Source organism: Doryrhamphus excisus, linkage group LG20 (genome assembly GCF_037039965.1).
Source record: "Doryrhamphus excisus strain RoL-2023G ecotype Guam linkage group LG20, RoL_Dexc_Guam_v1.1, whole genome shotgun sequence".
In the NCBI taxonomy this organism is placed as follows: Eukaryota; Metazoa; Chordata; class Actinopteri; order Syngnathiformes; family Syngnathidae; genus Doryrhamphus; species Doryrhamphus excisus.
The window spans coordinates 10,264,804-10,277,503 of NC_136376.1; the positions used below are offsets into that span (position 1 = coordinate 10,264,804).

At 39.3% G+C, this 12,700-nt stretch overlaps 1 protein-coding gene across 5 annotated transcripts in view; it reads right to left on the minus strand.

The window, feature by feature from the left end:
- lyst (lysosomal trafficking regulator) overlaps positions 1–12,700 on the minus strand; it is a 60,018-nt gene that overhangs the window by 46,523 nt on the left and 795 nt on the right. For all 5 annotated transcript variants that reach the window (XM_058058306.2, XM_058058300.2, XM_058058304.2 and 2 more), the window contains exon 2: positions 1,134–1,222. In XM_058058306.2, coding sequence (XP_057914289.2) covers positions 1,134–1,222 — 89 coding nt within the window. The remainder of the gene's footprint in view (positions 1–1,133; positions 1,223–12,700) is intronic.

Genomic DNA, 12,700 nt, shown 5'->3' on the forward strand with positions numbered 1-12,700 from the left:
ATCATGTGCATGCTTTATATGACTCAATAAGAATATTTCACAATTGTATTGAATCTTGAAACATCTATTCAACAATCTAATCGAAACAACAATATATTGAAACAATGTGCCTCCGTCTGCCATCTTGCCATGATGTGCATGACTTGAGAATTTGAATGCAATTAATGAATGTATTTCCGTAAACTAGTTATATACAACCTTATAATAAAATAGATGACAAGACTTGGCAAGACCTTGTTAATACAATGTTGGCTTTCAATATGTGCTTTAAACCAGGGGTCTCAAACACACAGCCCGCGGGCCAAATGTGGTAGTTTGAGGCCCCCGCCTTGATATGAAAGTTTAATGTTAGTGCGGCCCGTGCAAGTTTGATATGGATGCTGTATGGTATCATGTACCCAGAAAAAATTATTACGTTTGATTAATGTTCATGTTAAAGGTTAAATAACTGTTAATAGTTATCCTCCCTATCCGTGTGGAAGTGGTAAGTTTTTGGCTATTTAAGTTTAAAGGAAATAACTTGAAGGCTACCGTTTAGGTCGCTAGCTCTCTAGTTTGCGAGTTAGCATGTGTCTCAAGACCCTGCAGTTGCGCAATATGTTGTAAATAAAAAGAGTATAAATGTGACTATAGTCGTGTTTTGTCATGTCTACAGGGCTCTAATAATGCTTTGTTCATTTTAATCTGAAAAAAATAATTTGCCTACCCACCAACTATATGTGGTTTCTTAAGTTTTTATTATTTGCTGTTTTATTATTATTATTATTATATATATTTATTTATCACTGATGGATTGATTTTCTTTATTCTTGATTTGTTTATTTATTTTTCATCTTATTTTGTGTAGAAAAATAAAAGGTAAGATATTTGAGAACAGTGGAATGTTTTATCAGAGCTTTTATTGTAGAAAATTGGAACCAAAGCAAAGTTTTTTAAAAAAAATTGTTTTTAATAAATGCGTTTTTTTTGTTTGTTTTTTTGGAAAACCTGATGCAGCCCAGTCTCACCCAGACCCTAGCTCCAGTGGCCCCCCAAGTAAATTGAGTTTGAGACCCCAGGTTTAAACAAAACCCGGCCCTTTGAAAACAAAATCACACATTTCATTGTAAACAGGGGCTAACAAAAGCACCTACCAGAATTTCAGTGCATCTTTAGTGTGATGAGGGTGATGCTGCACATAGTGGAAGAGACACAGGAAATTCTCTAGACTCTGGAGGGTGACCTGATGAGAAATTAGAGGAGCATCATGAATAACACAAATATTATTCTTGACAAAATTGAAAAGCTGACACTTTAAAGAACACTACTACCTGACCACAGGGATTATTATTTGGTCAATTTATGCAACCACAAATAAATAATTTATAACAACCACAAATAATATAGCATCAATATATTACCCCAGTGTGACACACATGTCTCTATAACTCATAACCAGACAGGCAAATATTAAAAATAAATTATGGACAACTGTAAAATTCCTTATAGAAAGCTACAAGTCTACTGACTTCCAGGTAAGTGTGTTAATACGTGTGTGATCCTCTTGCGTCATCAGGTTTCAGACCTCAGCACTATTAACTTAAGACCTTTTAACTTAAGAACTTAAAAACTTTATCATATACTGAATTAGTTTTGTTTTTTAGTATCTGTAAGCTACAATCGTCCAAATTATTTTGAATTTAATATTTCACTGTGTGACATGAATGAAATGAGTCTCTAAACTGACATTGGTGTAAATAAACCTTTAAAATACATTTACATTGTTACAATCTTGTTTGCAAGCGTAACATATTTGTGAAACTAATTTGCTCAGTGGAATCTGTGTTAACTTCCTTCCTGTGTTGCGACTGTAAAAGCGAGTCTTGTTTTCAAAAGAACATTGGCTTAATAGTGTTGGGAGGGGAAGGAAAATTTCAATTATTACTGAAATATATGCACACGTCATAAGTGCTGCTGGATAATTAGTGCACACCACACTCACCGGGGTCAAGCAGAGGCAGCGGGTGGGAAAACGTCACCCATAGGAGGTGTGTGGCAAGGTGGGATGGCAGCATCACGTGGGTATGGACTACATTGTACGCACACAGAGGATGGGAAGAGCAAACTAAAGAAATGGGTGGAGGATAAGAGACAGGAGATGACAGGCTAACAACACAGACAAACGCAACAGGATGAAATAATATGAAATAATATGAAATAATATGAAAATGAAAGCAGCAAGAGTGCAGAAATGACTGACAGGAAATAAAGCTTTACATCTTGCTAGAAGGGCTACACGGTGGACGAGTGGTTAGCGTGCGGCCCACACAGCTAGGAGACCCGAGTTTGATTCCAGGATTCCATGGAGTTTGCATGTTCTCCCCGTGCGTGTATGGGTTTTCTCCGGGTACTCCGGTTTCCTCCCACATTCCAAAAACATGCTAGGTTAATTGCCGACTCCAAATTGTCCATAGGTATGAGTGTGAGTGTGAATGGTTGTTTGTCTATATGTGCCCTGTTATTGGCTGGACTGGTGTACCCCGCCTCTCGTTCGAAGACAACTGAGATAATAATAATAATAATAATAATACATTTTATTTGTATAGCGCTTTTCAAAATACTCAAAGACACTTTACAAAAGAATGAAGGTAAATAAAGCAAGTAACCAGAATAGAAGACACACCAAAATACAACATTCATTGGTTAATACACAGTTAATACACAGTTAAAACATGAGTAAAAAGTGAGCACCCCAGCACCCCCGCGACGCTTGTGAGGATTGTTGCTAGAAATGTTATCACATGTATAAATAATCCCTCCAGCGTTGCTATGCTTACGCGCTCAGTCGATTATCCGTGTAGCAGTTGTGGCCAAGTTCCTCAAACGGAAAAGGAAAATGAGTGGCGCACGATAACGCAAAAATTCCAGGCTGCGGTTGTCCACCTGTGGCTTTAATCCAATTTTATTCATTTGTTCTGTACAAGCCGGGGTATGCTGATTTGATAAAGGAGATTACCAAAAGTGTCCATACAGTTTGAGAAATGATAGGATATCATTTGAGAGGACATCGTTTGGACACACCAAACAAGGATGATGGAATTTGTGCACCGTTCTTGATTGATTAAGTCTTGAAAGAATGGAGTTGACGCAACTAAACCATGGTTTGGATTTTTTACTTTGAAAAATATAGTAGAATTTCTGCTACTACAGTACACTTCTGCTGTTGCTGTACTTAAATGTTCTATTCAACAATCTAATCGAAACAACAATCCATTGAAACACTGTGCCTCCGTCTGCCATCTTGCCATGATGTGCATGACTTGAGAATTTGAATGCAATTAATGAATGTATTTCCGTAAACTAGTTATATACAACCTTATAATAAAATAGATGACAAGACTTGGCAAGACCTTGTTAATACAATGTTGGCTTTCAATATGTGCTTTAAACCGGGGGTCTCAAACACGCAGCCCGCGGGCCAAATGTGGCCCGCAGGACACTAGTTTGAGGCCCCCGCCTTGATATGAAAGTTTAATGTTAGTGCGGCCGGCGCAAATTTGATATGGATGCTGTATGGTATCATGTACCCAGAAAAAATTATTACGTTTGATTAATGTTCATGTTAAAGGTTAAATAACTGTTAATAGTTATCCTCCCTATCCGTGTGGAAGTGGTACGTTTTTGGCTATTTAAGTTTAAAGGAAATAACTTGAAGGCTACCGTTTAGGTCGCTGGCTCTCTAGTTTGCGAGTTAGCATGTGTCTCAAGACCCTGGTGCTTTATCTTTCACTACTAGTTCACCACTGCTGTGACCCGGGTCTTTAACACTAACCATCACGGGAGGCCAGGTCATGGGAGTCAGTTGGCTGAGTCACTCAGGCTGCTCCAGACTATCCTCTTAATCCACAACTGTGCAGTGAGGCAGTGAAAGGGATGTGATCCTGTCCTCGTGACAAGAGGATGTGGGAGTGTTGATTATGTAATCCCCCCCCACCCCTCCACCCCGGTTTGCGATCGCGTCAGATCTAATTTAATGTTTGGGTGATGAGCATCATGAGGAGCCCCTAACGTTTTGCATTTCCTCACAAGCTATGAGTCAGAGATGAGAGCACTGAGGTAAAATGTCAAACAGCTACCTTAATGGAGCATTTTTGTGGCCACACAGTCCCTTATCTAAGTTCAAACAATGTGCAGGAAATGAAAATGTCTCTGCTTCAGACAAACATACAGTAGGTGGTTAACGGGTCTATGTTCTGTCCAAAAAGAATACAGCGGTGTGCTCGAGTATCTTTTACAGCTATAACAATTAATATATGTGTAATTTATTAATTAATAACCATACATAATAACTACATTGGATTTGTTTTTTCAATTAAAAACTTTATCCTGATTTCAGCCTCTCAAATGTGAATTTTTTACATTTCACAGGGCTCGACAATAACGATGTACCGATGGCCCGGGGCAAGTTAAAACAAAATTTGGGCAAGTAAATCCAATCAGTGATATTCCCGTCGGGCAAGTGCACTTTGGAATGCCATACTGCCAAGAGTTTTTTTAAAAGCGGTTCTTGTTGGGTGTTGGTAAAACACGGACTGCGTAATTCCGGTGGTAATTTGCAAACCAATCCTTGCAAATCTTGAAATGGACCAATCAGAATCGTTTATTTAGACCGCGATCCATAATCCACAGTCCACGTTTTACCCACACCCGTTCTTGTTCGCGATCAACCAATCAGCGATGGTTTGACTAGGAAAACATCTATCATGGCGTCCCTGCCAACATGGTCTAATTCTTCAACAACTTGTGAAGGAAAACAGCAAAAAGTGATGGACCAGTGCCTCCTAAACAAGTATTTTATTAGCGGCAGCAAATCAGATGATGGCACAGGTGAGTGAATCACATTGCTGTGACAATTTGAAGTGGTCACAATGAAACACCACCAAGTAGTTCTCACCTTAAGGATTCCCCATGGGCAAGTCGTTTTTGTTTTTAATGTAGAGCCCTATTTCACGAGTTATCCATAAAGCTGCACGGTGCACCGAGTGGTTAGCATGTAGGCCGCACAGTCAAGAGATGGGGAGGACCTGGGTTCGAATCTCCGCTTGGTATCTCTGTGTGGAGTTTGCATGTTTTCTCTGATTTCCTCCCACATTCCAAAGACATACGTGTTAGGTTCATTGCTGAGAATGGTTTGTCTATACCAGGGGTCAGCAACCTGCGGCTCCAGAGCCGCATGTGGCTCTTCAGCCTCTTTATTGTGGCTCCCTTTGCGATGCTTGAATATTTTTAACACCCAAGTGGGGAAAATGCACGTCTTTTGTAATGAGTTTTAAAAAATCCAACTTTGTCTGAGACCATGAATGCATCCTGAGTGAGTTCTGACTGCTATCCAGTTCAGTACATGAAGGAAAACAAGTAATACTTACCTACAAATCTAAAAAATAAATTCGAGATAATTTAAAAACAGCGGCATGGGAACTTGTTTTTACGTTTACAGTAGTTTACACATACATTTATGTAAGTTTATCTCCAAAACTAGCAAGAGTACTCCAACTCGTCTTTTCTTATCTGAACTACTTTGATACCCCCAAATTCCCTCCAATGTTGTTTTAAACATACTATATGTTTTGCGGCTCCAGGCTATTTTTCTTCAGTGGGCATTGGGTAAAATGGCTCTTTTCATAGTAAAGGTTGCCGACCCCTGGTCTATACAGTATGTGCCCCGTGACCAGTCCAGGATGTACTCCGCCTCTCGCCCAAAGACACCTGGGATAGGCTCCAGCATACCCGCGATCCCCAGTTAGGATAAGCGACATTAAAAAAATGAATGTATGGAACGCATAGAAATTTGAGTTTGAGATTTTAGCCTTAGCTAACAATTGTTGAGTCTGCGCTTCCAATTTTCCAACCTGGGAACAAGTATGTGTCATACTCCAACTAGCAGGCAGCAGAGTGTTTTTCCAGAGTTGGACCAGACTTAACAACATTTAGCAGGGTGGAAAAAACAAACAAACTGAGATGCCGCAGTAATCAGAATCTGACTCAACCCAAAGCCAGAGAAAGATGAATAATTTAAACATTCAGGCAATTGTTTGGAGCAACAAGTAAGAGCTCAGGATGAAATGATGTGAGGAACAACAAAAGCAGAAATGAAAAACATTCTGTCACTAAGCAACTTTGGTAAATTCTGAGAAATCATACTAAAAATTGTTACCGTCAAATGATGACTCACCACGTTTGATTGATGGCATGTGATAATCAGAGTCGGACTTTCCAGGCTTCATGGTAAAAATTATTCTTCTGTATATTTCTTGACCTCGGTCTAGTTCATTTTCACAGTAACTGATCCAGAAAGCAAACTACAAATGTGAAAGCAACTTTTGGTGCACTTCATTTGTTCCACACTACAAAAGTTGGCCATGGTGCGTTCCCAAACAAGTTCTATAAAAAGGTTCTGTCATGGTGAGACTGTTTACAAATGAACCTATCAGGTATGTTCTTAAACTTTAGTAAGGAAATAAATGAAAACAATGAATCGCTCACTACTCTCAAACCTTCTTCCTGTTTGCATTCTTGCACCCACTGCTGACCAATAACAGACAAGACTGTTGTCACATGACTTAACACTGTTTGGAATTCTTACCAGGTCAACAGGGACACACTCTCAAAGCAAGCTTAGCAGACCATATAATCTTCATTAAAATAATGTTAATTTGCAATCATCAAGTCCATGTCTCATTTATTGTGACAATGGAGGAAACCATATCAGCAATTCATGCAGGCTATATTGAGGTCATTGTGGTCCAGCTCCACATCCGCTTGGGTGATACACAAGAACAATTCACATAATTATCACAAATACATTCAAATTAACCGCCGCTATGCTTAGATACACAGACATATTAATTAATCATAATGAGAACATCAGAAATGCTGTCCCATTCTACATGGCCGCACTCCAAAAATTGCACAGAAGACTAATGAATGTAAAACATTACTTGCATGTAGATTAAAAGCCATTTGAAAATGTCTTAAGCTGGGCACCTCAAGTATTTTATGATAATAAAAAGTCAATAAACTTAATGTCTGAAATAGAATGTGACATACAATATTTTACACCAGGCTCAATAATTTAGGATTTCATCAGTCAAGGAATACTACATCGATGGGAACCGAGATTTACATTGCAATTTTCCCAGAATCGTTCAAATTTCGATTCCTTATTTTGATGAACAACCAGTCCGCTGACTGGGAGAAATGGTCGCACAACACCAACAAAGAAGCAACTTTTGTGTTAATCAATCTACATTAAAAACAAAAATGACTTGCCCATGGGGAATACTTAAGGTGAGAACTACTTGCCTGAACTTGCCCCATGTAAAATGAAAAGACTGCCATAATGATATTATCTCATTTTTGTGGCATCACATGAGAATCTCAAATAAAGATGAAATGATTATCATTTCTTGTGGTTGTTTTCCTACATAGATCATGACGTTGCATGGAAATCTGGATTGTCAAGAGACTTCTAGGCACTTTGCCTTTTATAAGTTGTGCACCACAATGAAACATTATTGAATAGACACATTTGTGTACTCGTAAAGTGTTTTTAATCCAGAAAAAAATACTCAAACAATAATTTGTGAAGCAAAAGTGAGAAAAATACACAGAGAAATGGAAGCGCTAGATTTTGTAGCTTGTGCAAAAATCAGCACTTGGTATTGGATCTAATGGGTGGTGTTTCATTGTGACCACTTCAAATTGTCACAGCAATGTGATTCACTCACCTGTGCCATCATTTGATTTGCTGCCGCTAATAAAATACTTGTTTAGGAGGCACTGGTTCATCACTTTTTGCTGTTTTCCTTCACAAGTTGTTGAAAAATTAGACCATGTTGGCAGGGACGCCATGATAGATGTTTTCCTAGTCAAACCATCGCTGATTGGTTGATCGCGAACAAGAACGGGTGTGGGTAAAACGCGAACTGTGGACTGCGGACCACGGTCTAAATAAACAATTTTGATTGGTCCATTTCAAGATTTGCAAGGATTGATTTGCAAATTACCACCGGAATTACGCAGTCCGAGTTTTACCAATATCACTGATTGGATTTACTTGCCCAAATTTTGTTTCAACTTGCCCCGGGCCATCGGTACATCGTTATTGTCGAGCCCTGCATGGACAGTGTTCGACAGCGCAGAAATTCAGCACGAAGAATGAACGGTCGACGCAATACAACACTGCAAAATGACATCGACCTTAAGCCAACGCTGAAGCAGCAACCAAACAAGACTGGCCAATTCAAATATCCAACGTAATGCTATGTAACTTTTCATAGACAAATGACCAGACCTTAATGTCAGCTTTACGCCGGGCTCAAATGGGACTACGGTGCCGCTCCAGTCCTGATCAAGTCCAGATTGTGTCACTCCCATTGACTCTGGTAGACCATCGGCAAGCTCCGCTTCTGGTTGCGGAAACCCTCAGCAAGCTAGACCCCAAACAGATTTGTTCCGTTGTGCTGTACGGCCTCGGTAGCCGGATCTGCACCACATGGCGCCAATGTGAGCCTACAACAGGGATTTCAATGTTGCGGAATGTTTCCGGAGGCTGCACTGAAGCTGTTCAGCACTCAATGTGAGCCTGGGCTAGTAAACTGACAAAGCCAAAGTAGCAGCCCTGCACATCGCTAGTTATCGACTTTTGCCCACAATAACCTTTTCGAGGTACTCGAGTATAGAAATGGAAATCTACTGCGTCGTTAGTCATGTGTGATATGAGATGCATCGCTAATATATTTGCCATCCATTTTAATACAATTCTACAATATGATTCCACCAGTTAAAAGCCTGACTTCAGGCAGAGCGAGCGGGGATTACAAAGCTTTAGCGTCTTAAGTATGAAAAGACAGGAAAAAAAACATGCTTCAAAGCGCTTCCTTTACTCTTTTGAAACATCATCACATTCACCCGCAAAAAAACTCAACCATTCACTTGTAATATCACCTGGGTTCAAGATTGGCTCCAGGCCAGAGAGTAATTCCACTAAAACGATTCATCTCATCAAAATTCAGCGAGACGTGGACATGGAAAGCAGCCTTCACATTTTGATTCAGCGGCGCCTGAGGCCTTTTGCCTTTGCGCCGGAAAACACTATTTTATGTTGCTTTTAGCTGAGGGAGACTATCAGGAGAGCCTGGCATCCTGGTATTCTCAGGCTAAAATAATGGTTTGTTATTTTGCGCAGAAAGCATTGTGAAAGGTGACCACAAAATCCACAATCTTGTTCTGGTCTACCAAAGTCTTTGCAACTTCCCTGTTTGGACATCTGATTATTTGGGAGTAAAATGACCATTTTAAGATTTTTTTCTGTGGGAATTAAATCCACAGTGTTTCAGAGAAACTGAGAGAGGAAGTGGACAAACATCTAGTTTGGTTCCTGGTTTTGAACACCGGAGTGTCAAAATGACCAAATGACACATTCATGTTCGGTTCATTGGAGACTCTAAACCTTTAAAACTTCTAAATAAAATGACCTAGTTATTAAGCTGTGTTATTAGATACTTTATTACACTGTTGCATGCAATGCATGTTCAAATGAAATAAAACCATTACACTAATTTGCTTTGTCACCTATTACACAAAGCTAAGATGTGAAAGTATAGCTTGCTAATTTTTTCAAGCCAATACCGATAACTTCCTGCTTCTCAAGACCGACCCCTTAAGAAAGTGTGCAGCTATGGATTTTCATCTTGTTACGTTTGGAGCTTGCCGTTTGCACCATTGTTGACACTTGGGAGTAGCTCTTAGCTTTGAGCATCCATCCCGGTGGATATACGGAGGAGGAATGAACAGCAAAAAAGACAGTATAAAGGTTGCTGTATAAAGACTGTATTAACCATGTTTACCATCTGTTGTCATGAGAACGTGAGATGTAAGCGTTAGCGAAGGTAATTCGGCTGCAAAAAGACTACTGTGAGTGCAGCATGATTGCACTGAAAATGTCATTATATTTAACTATTGTTTTACACTGTATCTGTTTAACTTCAGCACTGTTTTTATATAAGATACTTTACATTTTAATAAAACCTTGCATTCATATTGGGCTTGGACTTTTGTCTAAAGTCAGTTTGTGGAAAAAAAACATTGGGATATATATCGTATATCGATATTCAACCTTAATATATCAGAGTTTTGGTCCATATCGCCCAGCCCTAGCTGTGACAATAAGAACAAGCCCCGGGCCACTCACATTCATACCTATGGACAATTTGGAGTTGCCAATTAACCTAGCATGTTTTTGGAATGTGGGAGGAAACCGGAGTACCCGGCGAAAACCCACGCATGCACGGGGAGAACATGCAAACTCCACAAAGAGATGGAATTGAACCCTGGTCTACTAGCTGTGAGGTCTGCGCACTAACCACTGGTTTGATTTCAGTTTATACTAAAGTAAACTTTTTCTACCTTTTCTTGATATTAATATGTATGGGTGCCCTGTGATTGGCTGGCGACCAGTCCAGGGTGTACCCCACCTCTCGCCCGAAGACAGCTGGGATAGGCTCCAGCACCCCCGTGACCCTCGTGAGGAAAAAGCGGTAGAAAATGAATGAATGAATGAATGAATATTTATGGGTCAAAATTGACCCGAACACCATAGATGTTTCTTTAGTGATTAATACTAAAATGAGAAAATAAATAAAACTAATTGATTTAAGAGATCTGTTCTATATCCCTCAGTAATAGCCAGGTAACAAAAGAACCTTCAATTTATTAATATGATTCTTTTGAGGTTCATTTTACCATTTTTGGAAATTGAAATGGAGGGGTATAGTGACAAAAAAGACCTACATGCCCAAACCAAAAGTATTAAAACCAATATTTTCATGGATGAGGAAGCCTAAGAAGGTAACCAAGACATGAGAACCAAATTTGATTGTAACTTATTGTTTTTAGTGTATTTTATAGCGGATTTAATACATGGGTTAAAACCGACCCGTTAACATAAGAGATGATACCAGAAAGATAACACAAGAGGAAGGTTAAAAGAAAATCTTTTCAGTGTATTCAAAGTCATATTTTTCAGTGTTAGAAGCACTTTAGACACATTTTGAATGCAGTTTATTGGCTTACAAAAAAGGCCAAAGCGATGCCTCTACTGCAAATTGTTCAAGAACAGCTTTACGTTTAGGCTACAGGGTTAAAACTGTTAAAAACCAAGCAAACATTACACACTAACATGTGCATGGCGACTAAAGCAAAAAGGTAGTGCTTGTTCAAAGCGAGCAGAGACCCTGTGGGCTTTAGATTTTATTTATTTTTTTATTTTTAACTTTTATTGCAGGTCTGTCTTCAAAGAGCAGCTCACACAAGAGAAATGATAAAACTGGATTAAAATAATGGTTAAATCACATCATATGAGGCCTAATCCCAGTCTCGTGATGGGGCTGCTGAGTGCCCGAGTGACAGCAGGAGGTCTGCTGAAAAGAGACGCAGCATCCTGACAGATTTAAGAAGCAATCTCTTCTGCCAAAAAAAATCTTGCTCAGGAGCGAAGGCACCTGTCTCGACCCGAGCACAGTAACTCACTGTTGGCGTTGTGCGGCATCAAAATGACACCGAGGAGCGTTGGAGGCGTGTCCCGAGCTAACTGGGGAATCATTTTGTTTCAATCCGATCACTGTGATAACATGACAAGAGCTGCATGACTTCAATCTGGGCTTTAACCCTGCCCCCCCCCCCCACCACCACCACCACCACCACCACAAGATTACACATGATAATTAATACTGGCACACACACAATCCTCTCATTGCTTTAAAGTGGTGTGATTCCCGTTAATTCCAAAAAGTCCTGTTTTGCGGCAAAACATACAAAAATAGGATTGGTGTTTGTTTGCTTGTGCTTGCAAAGTTCTACAATTTAGTGACAGTTAGTCAAATGGTCTTTAAAAAATTAGTGGTCTCGGTCCTGTTAGTCCTGGCCGCCGTGTAACCCAAAATGACAAGTGTGAACCCACCCTCAGCTGCATCTCTATGAAAGGAATTTAAGCAGGGGTCTCAAACACGCGGCCCGCAGGACACTACTTTGAGGCCCCTGCCTTGATATGAAAGTTTAATGTTAGTGCGGCCCGCGCTAGTTTGATATGGATGCTGTATGGTATCATGTACCCAGAAAAAATTATTACATTTGATTAATGTTCATGTTAAAGGTTAAATAACTGTTAATAGTTATCCTCCCTATCCGTGTGGAAGTGGTAACTTTTTGGCTATTTAAGTTTAAAGGAAATAACTTGAAGGCTACCGTTTAGGTCGCTAGCTCTCTAGTTTGCAAGTTAGCATATGTCTCAAGACCCTGCAGTTGCGCAATATGTTGTAAATAAAAAGAGTATAAATGTGACTATAGTCGTGTTTTGTCATGTCTACAGGGCTCTAATAATGCTTTGTTCATTTTAATCTGAAAAAAATAATTTGTCTACCCACCAACTATATGTGGTTTCTTAAGTTTTTATTATTTGCCGTTTTATTATTATTATATTTATTTATTACTGATTGATTTTCTTTATTATTGATCTTATTTTGTGTAGAAAAATAAAAATGAAGATATTTGAGAACAGTGGAATGTTTTATCAGAGCTTTTCTTGCAGAAAAGTTTATTCATTTTTCTGTTTTTAATAAATGTGTTTTTTTTTTTTTTGGAAAACCTGATGCGGCCCAGTCTC